The sequence below is a fragment of the Plectropomus leopardus genome, chromosome 5, assembly GCF_008729295.1.
Source record: "Plectropomus leopardus isolate mb chromosome 5, YSFRI_Pleo_2.0, whole genome shotgun sequence".
Taxonomy (NCBI): domain Eukaryota; kingdom Metazoa; phylum Chordata; class Actinopteri; order Perciformes; family Serranidae; genus Plectropomus; species Plectropomus leopardus.
This window is the reverse complement of record NC_056467.1, coordinates 30,138,546-30,160,562: the sequence shown is the minus strand read 5'-3', so window position 1 is coordinate 30,160,562 and position 22,017 is coordinate 30,138,546. Positions and strand designations below refer to the sequence as shown.

Here is a 22,017-nt window from a genome sequence, read left to right as displayed (position 1 = left end):
GGGGGGTGCACCATTCCTGGAAGTACTGCAATACCAGGTTGATGCGTGGAGTGGACGGAGCAAGCCCCTAATTCCATCTCCCTGTTCTAAAAATCAATTTAATATATGGTCCCCAGATAGGGGACGTATCAGATATTAAACTGATAAGAACAGATACTACACTTGATCTTAGCCAAAAGGCCGAGAAGCGATACTGACTAGACGTCGGAGGGAGAGGAGTCATTCATCGCACAGTCACTCTCACTGATGGGTTATGGTCTGATCAATACCTTTTTTCTAGTCACCATATAAAACAGGAACAATGGTCACTCCAGATAAAGTCACACTTGAGCTACTTTGTTGCGATATTTTATAATAAACATGTTTTCGCAAATGCGGCTTCGTGTGTCTTCCTGGACACGTGGTGCGCGTTTGTCCAATATGGAAGGAGAGAAAGGAAGAAACGAATAACAAGTCAAATGTTCCTCTATATACTGGGTTTGATACATTTTACATTTACTTTTGTGTAAATATTATTTTAATTTAACGTAATGGCGTGTGACAAAGTTATGTTGCGGAGGGAAATAGTATTTTTACAACTGAAACTCATTCACAACAACAAATAAACACCCTTTGGCGGTCCCTAGTGAGGATGAGAGCTAACTGCACACTACCAATCAGCTCTCTCTTTTTTTTTTTTACTACCTTTGGTCACACACGAGGCGCTGAAAACCAGCAACAGCATCGTCATTAACAAGTTAATGTTGATCCCAAGCTTTGATACTCATCCAGAAGATAAGTGATGACAAATGTCTGAAGTGGATGTCAGCGAGTCAAAGTAGCTGTTTTTCCTTGAACTTTTAAAGCCAAGTGAACGTGGAGCAATTGACTGTAATGTGTCTCAAAATGGCTGACAAACATCGGCGGTATCTCCACACCACACTAAGCCACACCATCACACGCAGCTACAAAAATAATGCTACAACAGCACATATTTTGACAACAATTTAAACGAAACCACCAAACGCCAATGCCATTGCCAGGTAATATAATTTGCCGAATTAACTTCTTTAACTTTACTGTTACAAACACCGGCCTCTATTAGCAAGGTCAGGATGCGGACATGAAGGTGAAGTAACGGTAACTCACTGTCATGGCGGCTGGAAGTCAGTCCGGTTGTCTGGCCATTAAGAGAAAAGCTTGCCATTTTTCACTATCACCCCGTCGACAGAAAGTGTTGATAATGCTCCGTTTATACTATGCAAGAGCTGAAAAAGAAGCACGAAACAAGTGAAAATTAATTTGGGCACCCGAGCTACCTAGCATTAGCTTGGCGGCGCAAAACAGCCCTGCGGCGAAGCACCACGAAACACCCAAAACAGCCGAAAATAACTTCCCCTTGTCCAAAACCTTTATCGAAATAACATAAACATAATGGTGCTTTCTGATGAAAAAAAAAGTTACTCAGTCAAAACTTACGTACTTTAAGTTGCCCTCGACTCCGGAAATTGACGACGTTCTCCCGTAAAAACAAGTCACAAGCCACGCACGGCCGTTACGTCGCTGGATGGATTGTGCAGCGTGGGGCCGTGCGCAAAATGACGTACACTTGACCGTGCGCGAGATAACGTGCGTGTGCAATCCTACAGTCTGTGCTGGTTGTAACCATAACCCATATTGTGTGTGTGTGTGTGGGGGGGGTCTTAATGCATTGGATTTTGGTACATCTAATTCAGTCTTTAAAATCAGTTAGATTAAAAAACTTATGCAAGGAAAAGGCACATTTTGGTATATTATACCAGAATTTATTTTTGAAAAGGCATTGAATTTCTCATGCACTGTAACTTTGCCTTACTTTGCCAAGCCTTACTGTCCTGGTTATGTCCTGGTTAATAATCTATAAGTACAATTTTTCTTCACATAAAAATTTTAATTTGTAATTGTAAAGATGTAAGCTATAAAAATCATCAATTGTTTATTGATAATTGAGTAAAAATGTGTTTGTGACACAATTGCTGAATTAAAACACACATTTTTGTAATAATCTGCTGCATTTTGTTATAAACAGCTTAACACTGATCTTAGTCGAAATAACCGTATTAAAACAGAAACAAGATCAGATTTTTCTTTATCTTACAAATATAGCCCAACTCATACATAATTCATGACAAAAGCAGGCCTGGAAAAAATGCTTTTATTTCTACTTGATTAACTACTGTAATAGTACAAACAAACTTAAACTTATTCAAAATGCAGCTGCTAGTTTCTTCAGGCAAAGCATGAATTATTATTTTTTCTTTTTTTTCATGATGCAAAAAGACAAAACAAAAAGTGTAAAATGGTGATGAATTTACAGATAGAAATATGGTATGAATGGGGGAAATCATCAAAGAATATACAAATAAAAACAAAAAAAGGTGACATACCCAATTTAACCCCTTGAAACCTGAGCAAACTGGTTTGATTTCTAAAAAAACAGGACAATGACAAAGACATGCACAAGCGACTGACAACAACAAATTACAATATATATATATATATATATATATATATATATATATATATATATATATATATATATAAGAGTCTTTAAGGAGGGGGGAGAATTATTAGAAAGATTTCCAAAAAGGGGATATGTCCTGAAAATTATATTCATTATAACTATTTAAAACTATAACTATTTATATATATATATATATATATATATATATATATATATATATATTTGGGTCATGTCTTGTTAAATTTCTCATTGCCTTTGAATGCTTTTGAAAAAAACACACCAATTTGTTTAACATGATACATGCATGTAAAACAACAAAAAAGATTTCAAATGATGAATTTAGTCAGAAAATAATGATGTCTATAAAGAGCTCGAATTAACTGAAATAATAAAAAACAAATGAGATATGAAAACACACAAAGTATCAAACAGCATATTAATGTTTTCCAAACTGTCAGTTCACTAGTTGTGTTCACTGTGTGTTTGTGTTCCTTAGTGTATATGTGCGAAAACACACTTCCTGTTTGACGTGTTTTACCAGGTGTGTCACAGCGGGAACACCAGGTGATCCAACCTATTCTGGTTTCATTTTTGCCATCATGTGTCTGCGTGTACAGGTGAGTGTTTGTTGGGCGGGGTGGTGGTAGTGAGTAAATTGAGAAGGATTTTATGTGTGTTTGTGCTACAGTTAATGTGCGTGTGTGTGTGTGTGTGTGTGTGTGTGTGTGTGCGTGTGTGTGTGTGTGTTGTGTGTGTGTGTGTGTGTATGTGTGTGTGTGTGTTTGTGTGTGTTCACAGAGGGCTGAGTACATGTTTGCTCAGTAATCTCTGGCTCAACCTGTCTGATAGGTGTGGGCTGGCTGGCACTGACTTGCGCAGGTATGAAGAGAGATCCAGCACAGTCCTGAGAGACGAGGGGAACTCCAACACCTCTGTGACAGGAATTGTAATTTCTCACAAAAATAAGGGGGAGAAGTCACACACAAAAAGTGCCTGCACAAAGGACAGTGGAAGAGGAGACCGTGGGAGCAAGGAGAGGCTGTTTTTGAAGGAGAAAGACAGAAAGGAGGACACTTCAAAATGTGAAATAACCTGGAGGAGATTCTCTTACTGTGGTTCGACCCATGGGTCTGTGATTCTAATGTGGCATTTCAGGCTCTGGGATGTACAGGATGTGGCTGTGTTTCTCAGCTTCACATTATATATGTGTCACCTAGGTAAGCAATACAACACATGTTTATACTTTGGTTTTTGCAATCCTATATTTAAGATAGGATGAGAGTGACAAGTCACAAGAAATTTTTCTTTGGCTTCGCTGAAACCCAGCAAACGTACATACAAATGCATAACGCAACAAAAACACACAAATGTACAATATATAAGATAGAATACAATGGTGCAAACAGGCAGGTGGGAACAATAAGTTATGTAAATAATAAAAGAGAGCACCTCTTTTTACTACAGAACCTAGCAGGAGTGTAAACTAGAGATCCAGTTTGCAATTTTTTCTCAGGTTCTGTCTCAACCCTATGAAACCTGGCGTAACACCATTTTTCTTATCCTGCTTTTAGACACCTTTCAAAAGTATCTAAACCTTTGGACCCCAAGCAAAATGGCTCAAATCCTGTCAAAAACATGGGGGAAAGTGAGGCAACTAGCAACTTGATAAAAAATGTTTCACAGATTGTAAGACATTATTTGATTAAGAAAATTATTTCAAAAAAGCTAAGGAAAATGTCAAGGGGGAAACAAAGAAAAAAGCTAGGAAAAACTATATTTTAAATTATCTTAATTTCCAAATTTGAATTATTTTACAATGCTATCACATTTGTTCAGCACTTTTCCCAAGGCATTTTCTTTGTTTTTTAAATTGTCTTTCTTTTGTTATTTTCTTTTTAAAAAATAATTTTCTTAAAAAACAAATTTTCCTGCCATGTTTGAAAAAAGATTTTGGCTCATTTCTTCTTACATGGCTCATTGCCTTCTTCCCACGTTTTTGACAGCTATCAAGCCAGTTTGCTGAGGTTTCAAAGGGTTAACTTGCATACCAATGTTAAATAGATCAGTAAATATCAGATTGTCCTTGTCTACACCTGAGCTCATGTGCACATGTGCACTAATCTGAAAATAAAAAAATAATTGAAAAGAACATTACAAAGTTAAGTCAAGCCGCACAGAATAACTCAACATGACCAGCTTATTTTCTAAAATTATTGGGAAAAATTCTAAATTAGACCTAAAACAGATTTTTTCCCCCATACAGAAGCATGGTAAGAATTCTGTGTGATGGAGTTTTATTTCTTATTTTAACTGCGATATCTGAATAAAAGAACATGCAGCTTTTTTCCCACACCGTCTCATTGTTTATTAGTCATTAGGCATTGGTATTCTCAGGTGGAATTCTTTAGCTGTGCCTCATTAAGCAAACACACCACCAGCAGAACCAGATCCCCCACTGAAACTCCTGAGAAAATATTTGATGAGGGGCGGCCAAAACAGACAGGAGGCCAACACAACAATTTAAATTGGTGCTTCTCAGCTTGTTTGTCAAGTTTCATTCCTCCAGCAAGAGGTTTGTAATGTGACAAAGAAACTAACAGAACTGAACACTTCTACAGGTATGTGGAATTAAATGCAAATGAGTATTGGCCAGTGACAATGACTAACTGTGTCATGACATGCAAAACCTGTAAGGTGAAGGATTTTCTTTTTATGGAGCTGTAATGTGTCACATGCTGAAATGTTTCTGCTGTGATTAACTGGGTGAAGGTTAAACAGGAGCTAAAAATGGCTCTAGATCTGTCTGTCTATCTATCTATCTATCTGACTGACTGACTGACTGACTGACTGACTAACCTACCTACGTGGCCCCATATTTTTTACCCACCCACCAAACCAACCAACCATCCAGCCAGCCTACCTACAAACCAACCAATATATGAGTAACCCTAACCGACCATCTCACGTACCTTCCTACCCACCTGTCTGGCCTCACATCTTTATATGTATTCACCTATTCCCAAAATGTATTTCACAGTGAATCTTAATTTTTTCTCTCATCTCTTCTTTTCACTTTGGCAGCTGGAGCCATCTCCATCCACTCTCCCCAGAGGAGCCTGACCAGGTCAGTGCAGGAGGATGTGTTTTTCTCAGTGGATGTAACCTGTAATGGGATCCCTACCATTCAATGGACCTTTATGTCAGGGGCGGTGAGCCGCTCCATAGGGACGTGGCAGCCAGGGGTGTACACCAACATCACAGTGGATTACAGCAACAGAGTACAGTCCTTCAACAATGGCTCAATGAGCCTGTCAGACTTGCGGCTACAGGATGCTGGATACTATGTGGTCACTGTGACAGAAACGGCAGGGAGCAGCAAGGATGCTGGCTTTGTCCTGAAAGTGACTGGTGAGTGGGTCTTCTGTGTATGTTATACTTAGAGCAAATAGATAAGAGTGCAACACAGAATGGATGGCCACAGGACCGTAATTATAATCATTATAAATTTATATTTAAAATAATGTTGTTGTTTTCTTTTTCATTTTAGATAATTTTTCCCAGTTTATTTCCTTGTTTGCTTTTTATGGGTTAGAGTTAGGGTCTTGTATGTTTTCTTTATCATTTCTTGCAAAACTTTGAGCCATTTCTTGTTAAGTTACTTATTATGAACTCTTAACAAGTTTTGGAAGAAATCAAGCCAATTTGCTCAGGGTTCAAAGTGTTAAAACATAACCTGCACCTTTGCTAGCAGGTCAGACTGTGGTTACACTGGGCAGCTTTTTGGTAAAAATGTGTGTAAGTGTGGTCAAAGCGGTCAAAAGCCTGCAAAAGAAACTTTCCTGTACAAGTAGAGTTAAACAAAAAAATGTTTTATTTTAATAACACATTCATGCTGCACCAATTGTTACTCTAGTATCTGTACAGGAGAGAGAGAAACCCAGAAGTGACATTTTGAAAGTTATGTGTGGCTTTGTGATCTTTGTGATAAAGCAGCAACTTTGAGTTTATCACCGATATTCATCAGTAAACAAAATGAGGGTTTGTCTGCCTTTGATAAACACAGCCTGACTTAATAGTCAAAAATACTTTAAGATTTTGTTATTTGTGAAATAAGAATCAGAATGCTATTATTTCTTAATTTTGAACTTTGTCAAGTAGTGTGTATGTTTTGAAGTAAACATGATTTCCCTGTCCTGCAGAGGTGCTGTATGAGGATCTTCAGTACCTGTCTGTCTCTGCCTTAGCATTGGCCTGTTTGGCTGGCCTTCTCATGCTGGCCATGTGGCTACTAGACAAGCTCTACAGGAAGATAGTGGCATGGAGACGCAGGAGACAGATGCCAGGTAAAACTGAGAAACAATCAGAATCAGGTTTTATTGCCAAGTATTTACACATGCAAGGAATTTGACATGGTGTTTTGGTGCAAAACAATTGACATATAGGGAGAATAAAAATAGTTACTTTAAATAGAATTAGATATAAGATAAAACTACAAAAGCAAAATAAAAATATAAAATAAAAAGTATAATATAAAAAACACAAAATGTATGTAATAAACTGCAATGGAAGAATTATACAGTTGTGCAGAAGTCTCTTAAAGTAAATATACCTTTATCAGTGGTGGAGAAAGTATTTACATCCTTTACTTAAGTAAAAGTAGCAATAGAACATATAGTGCAGAAATACTCTTTTATGAGTAAAAGCAAGAAAAACTATAAACTTTAAATAGCACATTTAATTAAAGATGGAAGCACAATGCACAGCACAAAGTGTCAGGTGCAGGTTGCAGGTGCAAAACAAAGCCCTCAACTGACCATAAAAGCAAATGAAATCCATTAAATCTAAAATATAAAAACTCATAAAATAATAATTACGATGAAGAATAAATTAATAAAGAATACAAAGACATGTGGGTCAGAACTGATAAAAGAATGTTAGATAAAATAAAATAATAATGCTAAAAGTAGACCATTAAAAGAGGATAACTATGGATTAAAATGAATAAAAGAACTAAAAATAGAGGTAAATAAGATAATAGACCAATAAAAGATGATAACATGGGTAAAAGTAACAACATAAGATAAAAAAAAATAGATAAACCAATTTACCAGTAAAAGTAAAAACACACCTAAGTTAAAACAAATAAAAGAAATAAAATCATCTTTAAACTAGTCAAAACAAAGTTCTGCATTAAAATCTTGACTTAAGTAAAGGTACAAAAGTATTAGCATCAGAATAAACTCCAAGTACTGAACATGAAAGTACTTCTTATACAGAATAATAAGTATTATATCAAAGGATTAGAATAGTTGATACATAATAATAGTTTAATGTTGCAGCTGGTTAAGGTGGAGCTCATTTTAATGGTTCTGAATACTGTTGCATAGTTGAATCTGTATGAATACATTATAATTTATTAGTTTATTATATTTTGGATAAACAGTCACAATTTGTAAAGTAACTACCAACTAAAGCTATAAATAAATGGAGACAATACATACAATATTGGAGTGGAGTGGTAGAAGTATATAGTAGCAGAAAATGGAAATACTGATGTGAACTACGTAGAATTTCTTCAGAGTTTTACTTGCCTTTAATTAGAAGTGGCATCAGTGTTGTGTTGTTTGCACTAAAGAACAAACTCTCACAAAATAAACTTCATGTCATGACTCAGTGGGATAATAAAAAGGTATAAAGTAGCAAGCATCAATACTTCCAGATAGTGAACCCTTTGAAACCTGAGCAAATTGGCTTGATTTTTTTTTTCAAAATAATAGGAAGAAGACAATGAGCATCTTAAGAAGAAATTACACAAAACTTGCAAGAAATTAGTAAAAAGTACAAGAAAATTACCTGAAAATTAGAAAAAACTGAAACAAAACAAAACACAAACAACAAATAAAAAAGGGAATGTAAACAACACAAAACAAAAACCTGAAAAAAGTGCTTGTAAATTACATAATGTAAATATTATTGTAAATATATAATTATGTTAGACTTATTTATTTTGTCAAGTTGTAAAAACCAAAAAATTCCAAGGCACACTGTTTCGCAAAAGTTAAAAAGCCTGATTTTGATGCAGGTTTGACAGGGTTGATATATTCTTGAACTATAAGGCTAAATGCAGGACCTTTGTAAAAAAAGAAAAAAAAAATCTATATAAGCTTATATATAGGAGCAGTTTGGTTGCCCAGGAGTTCACAGTTTACTTTCTCCCTGCTGCATCATTGTGTAGAGTGTATAAATTTGTCTTTATGGGTGTGTATGTGGGTTGAAGTTATTTATTGTGTGGGAGTGTGGGTGGGTTCGAGGACAAAGGTCTTTTATAGCTCTGTCACATAAGTATGTTGTGTCAACTCTAATTCTCCCTTTATGCAGAAAATGATGCAACAGAGCTGCAGCCTCTCTGATGGACGTCTGCAGGGAAACACACCACAGACTCAAACTTGGACTACTTTTTAAATGTTAATGTGTGTACATAAAATAACTGAGTATTTTTTTTTCTAGTTGAACAAGTTACTTACAGCCAGTTAGACGGCTTGGAAAAAAAAAGAAGCTGTGTACAAAGATGTTTACATTTGTATTAAGCACACATGCATTTATAGCTTACTGCTGATGACACTGGATTGAATGTAAATATATCACTCATGACACAATACATGCTGTATTTATTTATTAAGCAAAGGAATTGTGTGATTTTCTTTTACTGATGGCCTCTTCCCGACAGTCATCCACAGTTAAATCAAGCTTTGGAAAAGTTTGTATCAGGGATTCTGAGCCAAATGACTACTTTTTTTGGTCTTCAGAGAGAAAAAAAACAACACATTATTATTGGCATCTAGTGGTGAGGATTTCAGATTGCAAACAGCTAAAACTTCTCCTGTGAGCCAAGCATGAACTCCTAGTTAGGATTCCTTCAGTGTTCTTTTGTTTATACCAGGAGCTGGTCTCTTCCTCTCCAAAACAAATGGATCAGGTGATTAAAACTGGTTAAAACACTGATTAAAGGAGTGTCATGTTACAAAACAATGATTTTTCAACAGTTTTGCTCACTTTGGACGGGCTGCTAACTATGGCAGCTGACACAAAAACACAAATGGCCTTCTTTAACTCCAGTAGCCCCTTCAACACTGTCTGTTTAACATGGGAATGTCACGAAATTCTGTGTTGTCAGTTGCAGAATATGGGGTAAGAATTGTCCTGCCTTTAAGCCGCCAGCGGTGCTAGTAACAGTGCACCAACAACGTACAACAGGGTAGCTGGCAGGATGGGACCATGGACACAACATGCGCGACAATTTGACGTGTTATGTCACAACCAACTTTGGGAGATTTTTAAAAAGCAGCTAGTGACTCAAAGAAGAAAGACAAAAGTGTCCAACGCTGTTGTGTTAAACATCACGCCCTTCACGCCTCTTTTGTTTCCACAATGTTAGCATGCTGTCTAAAATCACACACTAGAGCAGCATGATGCTGCTGTTTTTTTTCGTTCTTAGTAAAAATGCTAAGGTGGCACAAAGAAGGGATTTCGTAGCAGCTCTATAGTCTGATCTCAGTGTAAAAAGGGCCAGTTTGTCATGTCTTATCTGGCCTACTGTAGAAACATGTCGGTGTAACGTAGCAGACTCCATGGATGAGAACCTGCTCCCTGTGTAGATATAAACTGCTCATTCTATGGCAACGACAACACAGTTCTTGTTTTTAGGCAATTATACACTAAAGAAAAATACTTATGATATTATATTCACATTCTGCCAATATAGCCCCCTCAATTCTACACCAGAGTTACTCAGCTTATGGCCCACAGGCCAAATCTGGCCCCTGATAGGGTGCGAAGCGGCCCCTCAACCATTTTCTATTGCACAGTGAACATAAATGTATTCATAATGGGATTTGATTTGTACTTTAAAAACAAATATTGTGACAGAGTGCATAAAAAGCTTCAAAATAGAGCTTTTTGTCAAAAAGTGTCAAGAGGATCCCACACACCTCGCAACAAAGGTCTAGTCTATGCCCCAAATGTCATCAGTTCCTAGATTCACCCCGCTGTACACCTGACCTGTGCAAGGATGCTGCATGCACACAGTGGATCTTTATCAACTTAAACCTAAAATTTGATTCTTTTTCAAATTGATGAATCAAACCAAGAAGAAAGAAATCTAATAAATGCTGTTATTCAAATCTGACAAATGATTAAGATAAAACAAAACTACAGAAACACATTTTGCACATTAGAAATGCACTGAATGTCGAGCAGAAGTCTTAAGAAAACATCTAACTCATATTTTTATTCATATGAAAATTCAGCACAAATACAGACTTGATGTTTTATTTCATATCAAAGTGTTTGAGGTACACACTCCACATCTCACATTATCAAAAACAAAGCAGGCAGCAGACACTACTAAGGTGGAAAGGAGATAATAGCAGTATTCAAAAATGTCACTTTTTTCTCTATTATGTTCTTGTGCTGCTATCCGTCTCACATGCTGTTTCTACACACATTTAACCCGTGGCTCTGTGTGCGGCAAAACAGTCTGCAGCCTGACTGTATCTAAGGACAGGGAGTCAGCGCAGCCATGAGGAGCTCCATCTTGTAGACAAAGTTTCGTCCCTCCATCCTGCTCCAGTGGACCTCTTTGCTCGGCCCTCTCAGGTGGCTCCACTTGGTGTCCTGGATGACATCGCTCTTTGGCAGCTCTTTGGTCTGGCTGCGAGGGAACTGGACCAGAACTTTGCAGCCGCTCTCTGGGCCATTTCGCACTGAAGAGACAAACAGACATACAGTACACATATTAACAACTACAGTCTGCTACTGTTAATACAGCCATGCTTAATTACTGGTGATGTTACAAGGATATTCAGTTTGACTGTCTCAAACTGCCTGAGGATACTGATACAAGGTTAGAAAACATTAATTCATGATGCCGATGAGACGCATTCCAGGAGTTGTTGTCTGGTGAACCTCAGCCTGTATCAACCTGTCTGGTCTTTAGTGATTTCATACTTGAGAATGGGCGTGGCCTTGTTGCACTCAGCAGAGCAATGCAAGAGCTGGTACCCTTGTTTGGGGGAAAAGGAAAAGTGGGGCCCATTAACCTAAATACAATGGGTCCCATTCTAGTCAAGCAGGCCTAATGTTGGTAACAAAAATTGCATTATTTCCAATTCTCATGCAATTGTTATGCACTGTGACTGCTCAATATTTTACATACTGATCAAACCTGATCAAAACCTGATCAAAAATTATTCTACTATCTAAGCAGGTTATTGCACTGCTTCAGTATGCAGCGTCACTGTCACATACTAAAGCAGTGAAGTTTGCTCAGTTTTGATTTTTTTTTTTCAAAAATGGATTATTTAATAATAATAATAATAATAATAATAATAATAATAATAATAATAATAATAAATAATAATAATAATAATATTAAAAGAAAATAAGTTTCCAGTAATTTTTTTAATTTACAATGAACATTTCCCATGTCTGAGCAGACTTCTGAAAGATTTATTTAAGACATTATTTGAGGTCTTATTTTTAGATTAATTAATTCAATGCCTTTTAAGACTTTTTAAGGATCTGCGGCAACCCTAGCATGTTTTCCTTACTAAGTCCTACTAATCCCAAATAGCTCAAAGAAATTAAAAAAGCATATCTGATGAAAACTTGGAGCTCATGTTTCAAAATTTAGTCTGTATTATTTCCTTAAGATAGAGGAGAGCTTCCTATCTAGATCATTACAACAATTGTATCACCTGAGATGGCGTACTCTCCGTTGGGAGAGGCAACAGTGACAGCAGAGGCGTTTCCGATGCTCTCCACGGGGCCAAGGCCGACATGGTTACTGAAGCTCAGGACGTGCCAGCCCATCACTTTGGCCAGCTGCTGAACGGCATGTACCTGATGCTGCGACATCTGTAAGAGCAGCAATATCACACAGTGAAAATACTCCACTACAACTTAAACAATTACTAAAGCCTTACATTAAAAGGTCAACAGGTCTGCAGTCACACATACTGTCTCCACTAAATACAGCCTCCTCCACCAACTGTGTGGGAAGGTATCAATAAGGAAGCTGTGATACCTGTGAGAGAAGGAAGTCCTGCAGTTCCTGCTCCTGGTGTGACAGCGTGACGACACGTCCATCTCTGTGCACCACTCTGATCTGCTCCACACCGATGTTCAGCTGCAGCTGGATCGACCTAAACACACAAAACATGTAAAGCCTCATGTAAGGGGGTTTTGGAGAAGCGTTTAAAAAGAGACTGACAAAATATGTCCCATCATACCCCTTAATATTTTGGTTAGGAGTTAAACCTACAGAGTGATATAGTGTGGACCAGAGGTATACACTGAGGATACGTTTATTGATTGCCAAAATTTGATAATGGTGAACTGGAAAGATGCAAATCCACCAACTGTGAGCAAGTGGAAGCAAACCTTTAAAAGGGTTTACACAATGGAACGAGTGACAGCAAGCCTGCAACTGAAAATGGACATTTTTACACAAAAATGAACTCAAGTTACATTATATCTGGGGTTTTTCTGGCTCTGGGTTGCTGTAATAGATTTTATTAGAACAAAATGTTGTTCAAAATGTAATTTTTGTTTACCACTGTAGCTGAACCCCTTTCTGTGAATCTCAGTTTCGTATTTATTTGATTAAAATGATCAAACTATGTACTTAGGGATAGTGTTTAATTTCTGTTGGTTTGTTTGGTTGGTTGTTAGTTTATTTTTTAAAATATATTTCTTCATTAATTTTTTATTTATTAATCTATTTTTTAAATGAATCATTATTAAGAGGTCTTATGTCAGGAAATGTTCTGTTATTTGAAAAAAATATCATAAAAGCAGACAGCTCAGAGTATTTAGTTGCCTGTATTTCTCATCCATGTTTGTCACTGCTATTTCTAATTTCATAATGGAAGTCAAACTGAAAGCAAACTCATATAACATGCCGAAGAAACAAAGGCCTCCAATCACAATTTATAGCCTAAATTTACATAATTTGAAACTTAATAAAGGCCAACAGACACCCACAGTGTCTCATTAAAACATCAGCAGGTTCTCCCCTCTATTCCCCACTTTGTGTCCCCTTTTCGGCTCTGATTTTCCTCTATCCCTCCCTCTTCTCCTCCACTTACTTGCAGATCTGCTCGTAGCCCTGAGAGGTGATGAGCACCTTGACACTGGACTCATAAACATCGTTGATGTTGGACCAGTGAGCCTGGATCTGAGGGTCCTCTATGCGGCTGGCCAGGCTGTCGATGGTCCGTGCCGTCCTGATGATCACAAACATTAATATTGCTTTGCTATGAACCAAGTGGCTAATTAAACTCAAGAAAGGGCTTTACTCAGCATTATATAGTCCACACTGCTTAACAAAACATTATTTTTTAATATTTGCTTTTAAATATTGTCCTGAAATCAAATAAAGATGAGCAAAGACAAATTGTGCCATCTTCTGGCCAAATGTTGTATTGCAAACAGTGGTGCACTTGTTTGGGAGTTTCTTATCATGTGGACTGAGCAATGTTTGCTTTCTGCAACTGTGCAAACATTACTGACCTGCATGAACTCCAGTTATTTCCTCTGCAAACCACGGCATAATAAACCTAACACTCGCAGCTGTATTTAGATAAGACGTTTATGGTGGTAATAAACAGCTTCATAGTTGAAGGTTTATTGGCTTAAAATGTTGCGGTATGATGCCTCGACTACCTCTGACTAGTATTTTTTGTGAAGAGTTCTCAAACAAAATCACAGATGGTAATTCTAAAGTCACCTGCTCCGTAGGAAGATGTGTTTGGCCTGTTTGATAATCTTCTCCAGGAGCCCCTCATTCTGCTGCAAGCTGGAGATCTCAGCTTTGTCGTAGGCCAGCGGCCCCGCCAGGCGCATGCGTTTATGGCCAAAGGGTGCGCTGGCAGGATGAGGCATCACCACAGAGCTCAGCTGCTGCTTGTGGAACTGAAACAGAGATGGAGTTGTTCAATGGAATGAGGACTGATAAAATGAAACCCTTATATATGAAGTGAAAGACCTGTATGGAAAAGCATTTCTCTAGATATATTTGGGTTGGTATTTCTCCTAGGTGACGTGTTGCAGGATGTCTCCTAGCTTGACATCACCCTCCTAAATTGCAAATAAAAAAAACACAGCATGCAGATCTGTTTGGTTCCCAGGAAACATGTCTCCATGCAGAGCAGCAATAACTGACAGATGAGTCTGCTTTACTGTGTCTGTCTTTGCCAAAGTTGCAAAATTTCCCATTTCCCATGCAGGGCAACAAAGACTGAGCTGGAGTAAAACTATGATCCAATAAACTACCAGTTATAGTATTTGTATGATAATAGCAACAGGAAGATAGCACAAGTAAGTCAAGTCAAATAATAATGATAATTTTGGGCTGTTAAATATATTTTGATCTTATCTCTGTGATTGTATTTACCAGTTTGCAACAATGTCTGTCTCTCTGTCTGCTCTGGACAGATTTTTAAAAAAATGTTTTTGAAATGTTTCACAAAAAGAAACAGTTTGTTTTACAATAATGCACAACTTTCTCTGACCACCCAACCCCTACTCTCTGCCAGCCACCCTCCACCCCAGTGCACAATGAAAAATAAAAATAAAAGAATTTTGTTAAAATAAAAATTTAACCATTGTAAATATGTAAAAGAGGGGGGAAAGAGATTGAAAAATGGACAGATTTTTGTCAAGATGATAATGTTGCAAGGTGGAGTCAGAAACTTGACGGGTGTGTAGCTCAGATCAAAATAAAGGCCCACATTGACTATGGGTGATTTGAGCAACAAGACCAGAAGGAGGGGAGGAGACATTGCCACCACGCCAAAGTCACGCCCTCGGCCAACATTTGTTTTGAGACGTAGATTGCTTCATCACAAGTAAGTCTCTAGTTTGATCCTGTGATTGCCTAGAAAACATTTCCAGCTGAACTGTAAATTCAGTAAAAACGAACAGCGGCTCTGGACAGTACAGCACAGTACAGATTGATACAGGATATCTGAGGTGGATAATTATGAGAGATTAATACTTGAGAGTTTTTAAAACCCCACAATGAGATTTTGGCTAATGGTAATTTTCCTTATACAAGCCATAAAATGAACAATTCTTTAATTTTCTGTCTAGTTTTAGATATGAGCAAGCTGGAACATTTTTCAGTGGAAAATAAACTTATCACTGCTTTCTGGTGGACAAACCACAGAGCAGTGGCACTGTTTCAAAACATATCCTTTGCATTTCTATACTTCAGTTTCTTGTCATTTATCCACTAACATATAGGCCCATACAACATTTCTGCAATGAGCTAATATCTCTGCTCCTGTGGATGGCAGCTTGAGATGCAGAGTGACTTCACCTCTCTCATCATTTGATGCAGATTGTGTTCCAGGACGTAAAGGTGGTCGTCTGGTTTGGGCTTCTCTGGTGACGCACGGTGGTTCTTCTTCTCTCCTGTAGAGTGGCACAGTGAGATGGACAGCTGCAGACCTACAGAGGAACAAAAAAGGCATCACTTTGTTTTATGACCAACTACAGAGACCAAGATGATAAAATGTTTAATCAGTAAAGTTTTTTTTTCCTTCAAGTATTTTAATAACATTAGGAATAATATCTCTACCACGGGAGCAAATGAATTACTGTAAAACAGCTCCTCCAACCAATAAGATGTTTCATCTTTTTCCTTCATGTTTTGGAACAACTTTTCATACCATCACCTCAAATTAACGAAATTTGTGACTTTATTAGCACGGAAATTGATCTTTCTCCAGAGGAAGAACCCTCACCCGCCGAGTTGGACTGAGTGGCTGAGGGAGGCGATGCAGCATCTCAAACTTGAGAAACTGAGATTTACATTAAATGTCTCTTCTGATAAATTTGTGAGAATCTGGAATCCTATCACGTAATATATTTAAGCTAAATTCTAACCCCTCACCTTAATGAATATAATTGCAAATGAACTAAGTCACATTTTTATCCATTTGCATCTTTTTGTAGCCAATCAGAATGAGCCTTTATCTTTGGCAACTGCACTTTCTTGTACGCATATGGGTGTGTGTTTATTGTATTTTACTATTGTCTTTCTGCTATGCTGTGTGGCAGTTTGTATGCTTTCAAAAAACAATAAAAATATGTTTAAAAAATCCCAAACATAGATCGTCTCATGAAAAAAATCTAGAAAACATATGTTGAGACCTGGGAAAGGCTGTGAGATGATCTGATTCTTCACCACGATGTGCGGGATCTGGGATTTTATCTGGACCGCTTCCCTGGACAGCTGAGCGAAGATCTCTTTACAGAGCAGAACGTTTTGAGCTGCTTCGAGCTTCACATGCCACAGCTGGGTGCCTGAGCCAGAAAAGACAGGATGGAGAGAGATCAGATAAAAGTCGGAAGAGACAAAAGACGATAGTAAGGCAGTTACATTAGAAATTACATTAGTTACATAGAAATTACAAACATTTACTAATTTTACCGGCAGTTACTGAACCAGTCTTAAAGGAACAGTTAGAATTGAAGTGGGACTGTACGGAGTACTTATCCAGTCAGTGTATTAAATGTCAGTCGGCACACTCCAAGTCTGGAGAAGCAGACTGGAATACTGACACAGAAGCTAAAAAATGCCCTGCTGTGGACAGGAGCAGTAACGAAAAAATATATTATTCAAGTAAAAAAGTATATCAGTTAAGTGTGCACTATATTTAGGATATTTTCACTGCTTTACCTGGCCGACAGCCCTCTCTGACATTGAACTGAAGCTGTTGTCCATGCTCTCTTCACCCATCTATGTTCGCTTGAAACTCACCATTGAGGAAATTTAGGATTTGAGGAGTTTTTGTGCTATTGCTCCCTTGGTCAGATTGTTTGTGCTATTGTGTGACTTTGGCATTTAAAAGGGTTAGATCAGATTCACCCAGTCACACAATAACACACACAAACAAACTGATCGAGGCAGCTGTAGACCAGCAGCTCCTGTTGTCTGTGAGGTAAAATGACCATTTTTCTAAATGGAGTCTGGTTGTTTTCTAGTTTCCATTCCTGGTTGGAAAAAGCTGTCTGACAGCAAGATAAAGCAGTGATAATACTGTAAATATAGGGTACACTTATACTGTACATCAACTAGCTTCTGTGGTTGTACTCAGTCTGCTTCTCCAAACTGGAGGCGAACTGAGCGCCATCTACTGAGACCAACTATGGGTGAATCCCTCTTATAACCCCATGTCAAAAAATACAAACTGTACCTTTAACTCCTGTTAACATCGTGTCTCTGTGTACTGAACCTTACCGGCTTTGGTTTTTGGCAGTCTCCTGAACAGGTTGACAGTTCCCAGATCACCGATGTCTGGAGCTTGTTTCTGGATGGACACCTGAGGACAACAACAGAACTCAGCTATGAAAACTACACATTTCGGAAATCTTAAAAAATATATGGGATATTACAGGTGACACTATCATGGAAATAGAATAACATAAAAGCTGAAAGTCACAGGTCGTCCAACAAATAATCTCTACATAGCTACCTATAATTTTCACTGTTGCCTTAAAATAATTCTCTCAAGGTTTTTCTTTGTGTCTTTTACTCTCACGCTTTTAACAAAAACGCAGTGGTGAGCGAGCATAGGGTAATCAATCAACTCGAACTGCTGCTCGCCATTTAGTCGACTATTCACAATTATAAAATTAGATCACAAAAACACATCTTTGTTACCACTCACAGAAAAAAAATGGAAGGTTTCGTTGTGGTTCCCCTCTCACCTTGATATAAGCAGATCCCTCCAGATCACTGGGAATCTGGACATCGAGGGGGCAGTAGTCCTCTGGGATCTTTTTGTCCAGATCAATGTCCGTGTTCTTGATCACCTCAAAAGTGCCGTGGTGAGGAAAAAGGGAACCTGCATGGGGAAAGAGTCCTCATGTTAATTTGCAGAACACAATTATACTTTGTAAAAAGCCCTTCACAGATTTGACCGCGTACACGTCAGAGGCGTCATTACCTGCGCTGCGGTAACTGAGGTCTCCCAAGATCTTGTCTCCCACTTTGCGCAGTTTCCACTGAGAGCGAAGTCGCAGCAGCTCAGAGTTGAAGTCCCTCTGCCTCCGGTTCTCCTGGTTCTCTGCTACCGACTTGTTGAGCTTCTCAGCTCCCTTCAGGAGGAGCTGTGCTGCTGTGCCCAGTGATTTCTTTTTACTGATCAGCTGGAACACCTGAGGGGTCTGCACGAGGACAAGAAATGCTGTTATGAATGGAAGTTAAAGCCTCTGGAAATTTGGCTTGTAATAGTGAGAATGCACATATTATATCAAAGTTAAGTGTGTCATTAACAGAAATCAATAAAATCAAAAACAAAATCTACAAAAATCTGAGTGAAAATAAATATTCTCAACTAATAGAAAACCAAGTCCAAAACAGCTAATTTTGGGGATAATACAAGGTGTCTGCAGGTATCAGGCACTTAAATTTAATGCTTTTTAAGACCTTTCAAAGTTTATTTTTAGCCAAACTTAAGACTGATTTTTGGACAAATAATCTTTTCATCAAAGCATTACAGTTGAGTAAATGTAACTGTACATTTTGCGAACAGATTTGAAGTATGAAGTAAAATATTAGGCTCGTGGTAGGTCAAGAATGTGGACTTTCATGCGCAAGAGCTTGACTCATTTTGACAAAAAAAAATTACCCAATGGAAAATTGAAATTAGATCAAATGTTAGTGGCAATTAAGAACTCACAAATTCTAATTCAAGAATTATCAATGACATTTAAGGCCTAATATTTAGACAACTGAATTTAAGACATTTTAAGGTCCTGCAGACACCCTGTTATGGCATTTCCCCAGACTGGATTGAGGTTAATGACTGATCATTTTTTATGTTTTTTACTATGCATGTAAGACCCTAAATTACATATTAAGAAAGGTTTGGGTAATTTAGGTTCCAAGAGGCTTTAATATGTGTGCAAAACAGAGAAGGTGCACAGATTAACACATGCTTCTTAATTTTTGAATATTTGGTTAGTGCTATAGTCACATTTGGGTATGATCTGTAGGATAGAGAGGATTGTGATATCCTGCAGCAGTTTACCTTCCCGGCTGTTGGATCTTGAGACACGGGGTCCAAGGCCATGTACTTCTTCTCTTTCACCACACTGAGCACATCATGGAGCACACACATCTCTGTCAGGGCGCTGCGCAGATTGTTACGCACTGAGTCCCAGGGCCAAAGAGATGGCTGAAACTTCACTGTGCCTGCGTGACAAAATCGCCAGTAAGATTTTATTATAACAGAGAAAAAAAATATCAAAATATCTTACATTATATAAGAGTATTCATGTGGCCTATGTGACATCACAGTGCCTTTGTGGGTTCAACCACACCATTGTTTTTTCAAGGTTGATACTGATACCAACTACTAGTAGAGTTAATGAGACTAATAACTGATATTTGAAACTGATATGCATTTATAATAAAAATTAAAATCGTTCTGTCGAAATTTAGAATTTGGAATATAACAAACTCAAACACAAAACTTTGTTTAATAAAAACTGAAACTTTCAACATCATATACAGCAAGTTCACAGCAACCTTTTTTCAAGTCAAGTAAAAAATTTTAATAAAAAAAGAATAAATAAAAATCGCTTCCTGTGGTTTTACAAAGTAAAAGTTCCTCTCATGCTGACACTTTCTTTGCACTTTTTAATGAATTAATTTTTATTGGTGCTCATGAAAATAAATTGCTGATACAGATAATCTGTAAAATGCCAAATATCGCCCCCGATAATCTGTCAACCCCTAGTTAACAGAATCTAAATCTGGCTCTAAATAAATTACCCTCTTCTTCCTCTGGCTCCTGCTTGCTCCACTCACGGTCCCTTGGTTCGCCCTCGGCCCCCTCCTCCTCTGAGTCAGACCCCTGACTGAAGTCGATTCTCTGAGCCAACTTGGCCAAGTTCTGGGACATGGACAGAGGGGGGACGTATGTTTCTGTTCCATCCAGCGCCACTTCCTGCACCTGCTTCTCACAGGAAGACTCAATGCTGACCCTCACTGCTGGACCACCAGACATGATGACAAGACTGACAGAAGGAAGAAAGAAGAGAGATCCAATCATCAAACTGCATGAGACAATGAAGAGCATTTATTCCAAAACTGGTGGCTGCCAAAGTCTTAACAGGGGGTCATGAGGCCTTCTTGATTTTAAGGGTTTTAAAAACACTTTACAAAAGTATATGTATACAGTCAGTCATTTTCCCAGCATTTTGTTTATTTTTGTGAATAACACTAAATTAAATTGTTATTTTTTAAAGTAAAAGATAATTACTCAAGGTATAAACTAAGAAAAAAAAACTCACAGGATAAGGGTACAGTGAAGACCTGAATTCAAGATATATTAACAGTGCTTTCACTCTCTGCTAAAAAGCATCATCCTTCATTAACAAAGTAGCAGTTAAACCAGCCAAAGAGCTAATAGAACAATAGCCTCAGGGAGAAGTGCTAATCTCGCAGGATAAATGAAATCCTCCGGATATATGTGTGTGTGTGTGTGTGTATATATATATATATACACATAGTATACTTGCTAAAAAAATTACAAATAAACAAACAAAAAACAAAAACAAACTTCAGGCAGAGAACTGTATAAAGAGTTCCAAAAAATATTAGGAAAACACATACCTGGTGCAATATTCAAGAGAAAAAAGTCTTCAACAAACCACCTTCAGTTATTATGTTCACTGTTTGACTGAACTGTACAGTTTATTAGTTGTTATGTGCTGTTATTGCTGCGCATTGAATATTATATGAAATTTTCATAAAACATGTCACTTAGGCACGCATCTGCAGTTTAACCAATAATAAAAAGGGGTCCCTTACGGCAAAAGGTTAGCAATCAGTCACAAATCTATCTATCCATCTATCTACATATTTATGACATTAAAATGAAATATATGTGTTAATGTAACTAATATTAATCAAGAAACATCACGTATAATAGTAAAACACTGATAAGGAACATTCAACTGCACAATGACGTCCTTTCCCTGTCGCACTTTACTACTGTAATATTTTGAAGTGGAACTTTTATTTGTAGTGGCGTGTTTTCAGTGTGGTATTAGTACTTTTACTGAAGTAAAGGATCAGTGTCTGGCTTGTCTTTAATATTACTGATAACGGCTGCACTGACTGCATTTGAATGTTTATTTCTGCGTCTAACTACCGGGACTAGCTAGTGCTAATCTCGCAGGATAAATGAAATCCTCCGGAGGGCCAAAGAAACGCCAAAATGACAACATAAACATTTAATCGTGTAAACCTTACCTCTAGTGTGCACCGGCCACACGTATTAAAGGTTGTTCACTGGACTTGTAGGTTCTAGTGGAGAAGTGAATAGATCATCCCTCTCTCTCATCACACGGGAACAACTGGCTGCTGCACCCTAAGCAATATGCCAAAGATTTGAGGAGTTTAGCGGTTTTAGGTGCTTTATGATAATTTATTTTATATCTTTTTAATTTGTTGA

The 22,017-nt window shown here is 37.7% G+C and overlaps 2 protein-coding genes and 1 non-coding gene across 3 annotated transcripts; 1 reads left to right on the top strand and 2 right to left on the bottom strand.

Annotated features, from left to right (window-relative positions):
- Positions 1-192, bottom strand: LOC121943824. Its single transcript, XR_006105872.1, has one exon. It is a non-coding gene; the product is annotated as a U2 spliceosomal RNA (small nuclear RNA).
- Positions 193-3,033: 2,841 nt separating this feature from the next.
- On the top strand, positions 3,034-9,166 carry LOC121943549 (V-set and transmembrane domain-containing protein 5). The gene is made up of 5 exons (XM_042487092.1): positions 3,034-3,099; positions 3,281-3,699; positions 5,564-5,890; positions 6,682-6,825; positions 8,861-9,166. The coding sequence occupies exons 2-5, from the start codon at positions 3,624-3,626 to the stop codon at positions 8,890-8,892; spliced, it is 579 nt and encodes a 192-aa protein (XP_042343026.1). The 5' UTR covers positions 3,034-3,099; positions 3,281-3,623; the 3' UTR covers positions 8,893-9,166.
- A 1,561-nt stretch (positions 9,167-10,727) lies between these two features.
- med17 (mediator complex subunit 17) lies at positions 10,728-21,903 on the bottom strand. Its single transcript, XM_042486004.1, has 13 exons — positions 21,816-21,903; positions 20,331-20,575; positions 19,585-19,748; positions 18,499-18,718; positions 18,260-18,396; positions 17,790-17,871; positions 16,700-16,852; positions 15,864-15,994; positions 14,271-14,455; positions 13,630-13,767; positions 12,567-12,684; positions 12,238-12,397; positions 10,728-11,244 (listed from the first exon to the last, which is right to left on the bottom strand). Exons 2-13 carry the CDS (start codon positions 20,563-20,565, stop codon positions 11,036-11,038), a joined length of 1,932 nt encoding a protein of 643 aa, XP_042341938.1. The 5' UTR covers positions 20,566-20,575; positions 21,816-21,903; the 3' UTR covers positions 10,728-11,035.
- Positions 21,904-22,017: the final 114 nt, after the last annotated feature.

What these genes read in the sequence shown, in the direction of transcription:
- med17 (XM_042486004.1), bottom strand. Translation starts at nt 20,565, where the DNA reads ATGTCTGGTGGTCCAGCAGTGAGGGTCAGCATTGAGTCTTCCTGTGAG. An exon ending in AAGATCCAACAGCCGGGAAG is followed by an intron (nt 18,719 to 19,584) that starts GTAAACTGCTGC and finishes GTCCTCGTGCAG; the next exon opens with ACCCCTCAGGTGTTCCAGCT. An exon ending in CACATCTTCCTACGGAGCAG is followed by an intron (nt 13,768 to 14,270) that starts GTGACTTTAGAA and finishes TGTGATCATCAG; the next exon opens with GACGGCACGGACCATCGACA.
- LOC121943549 (XM_042487092.1), top strand. Translation starts at nt 3,624, where the DNA reads ATGTGGCATTTCAGGCTCTGGGATGTACAGGATGTGGCTGTGTTTCTC. An exon ending in ATTATATATGTGTCACCTAG is followed by an intron (nt 3,700 to 5,563) that starts GTAAGCAATACA and finishes TCACTTTGGCAG; the next exon opens with CTGGAGCCATCTCCATCCAC. An exon ending in CTTTGTCCTGAAAGTGACTG is followed by an intron (nt 5,891 to 6,681) that starts GTGAGTGGGTCT and finishes CCTGTCCTGCAG; the next exon opens with AGGTGCTGTATGAGGATCTT.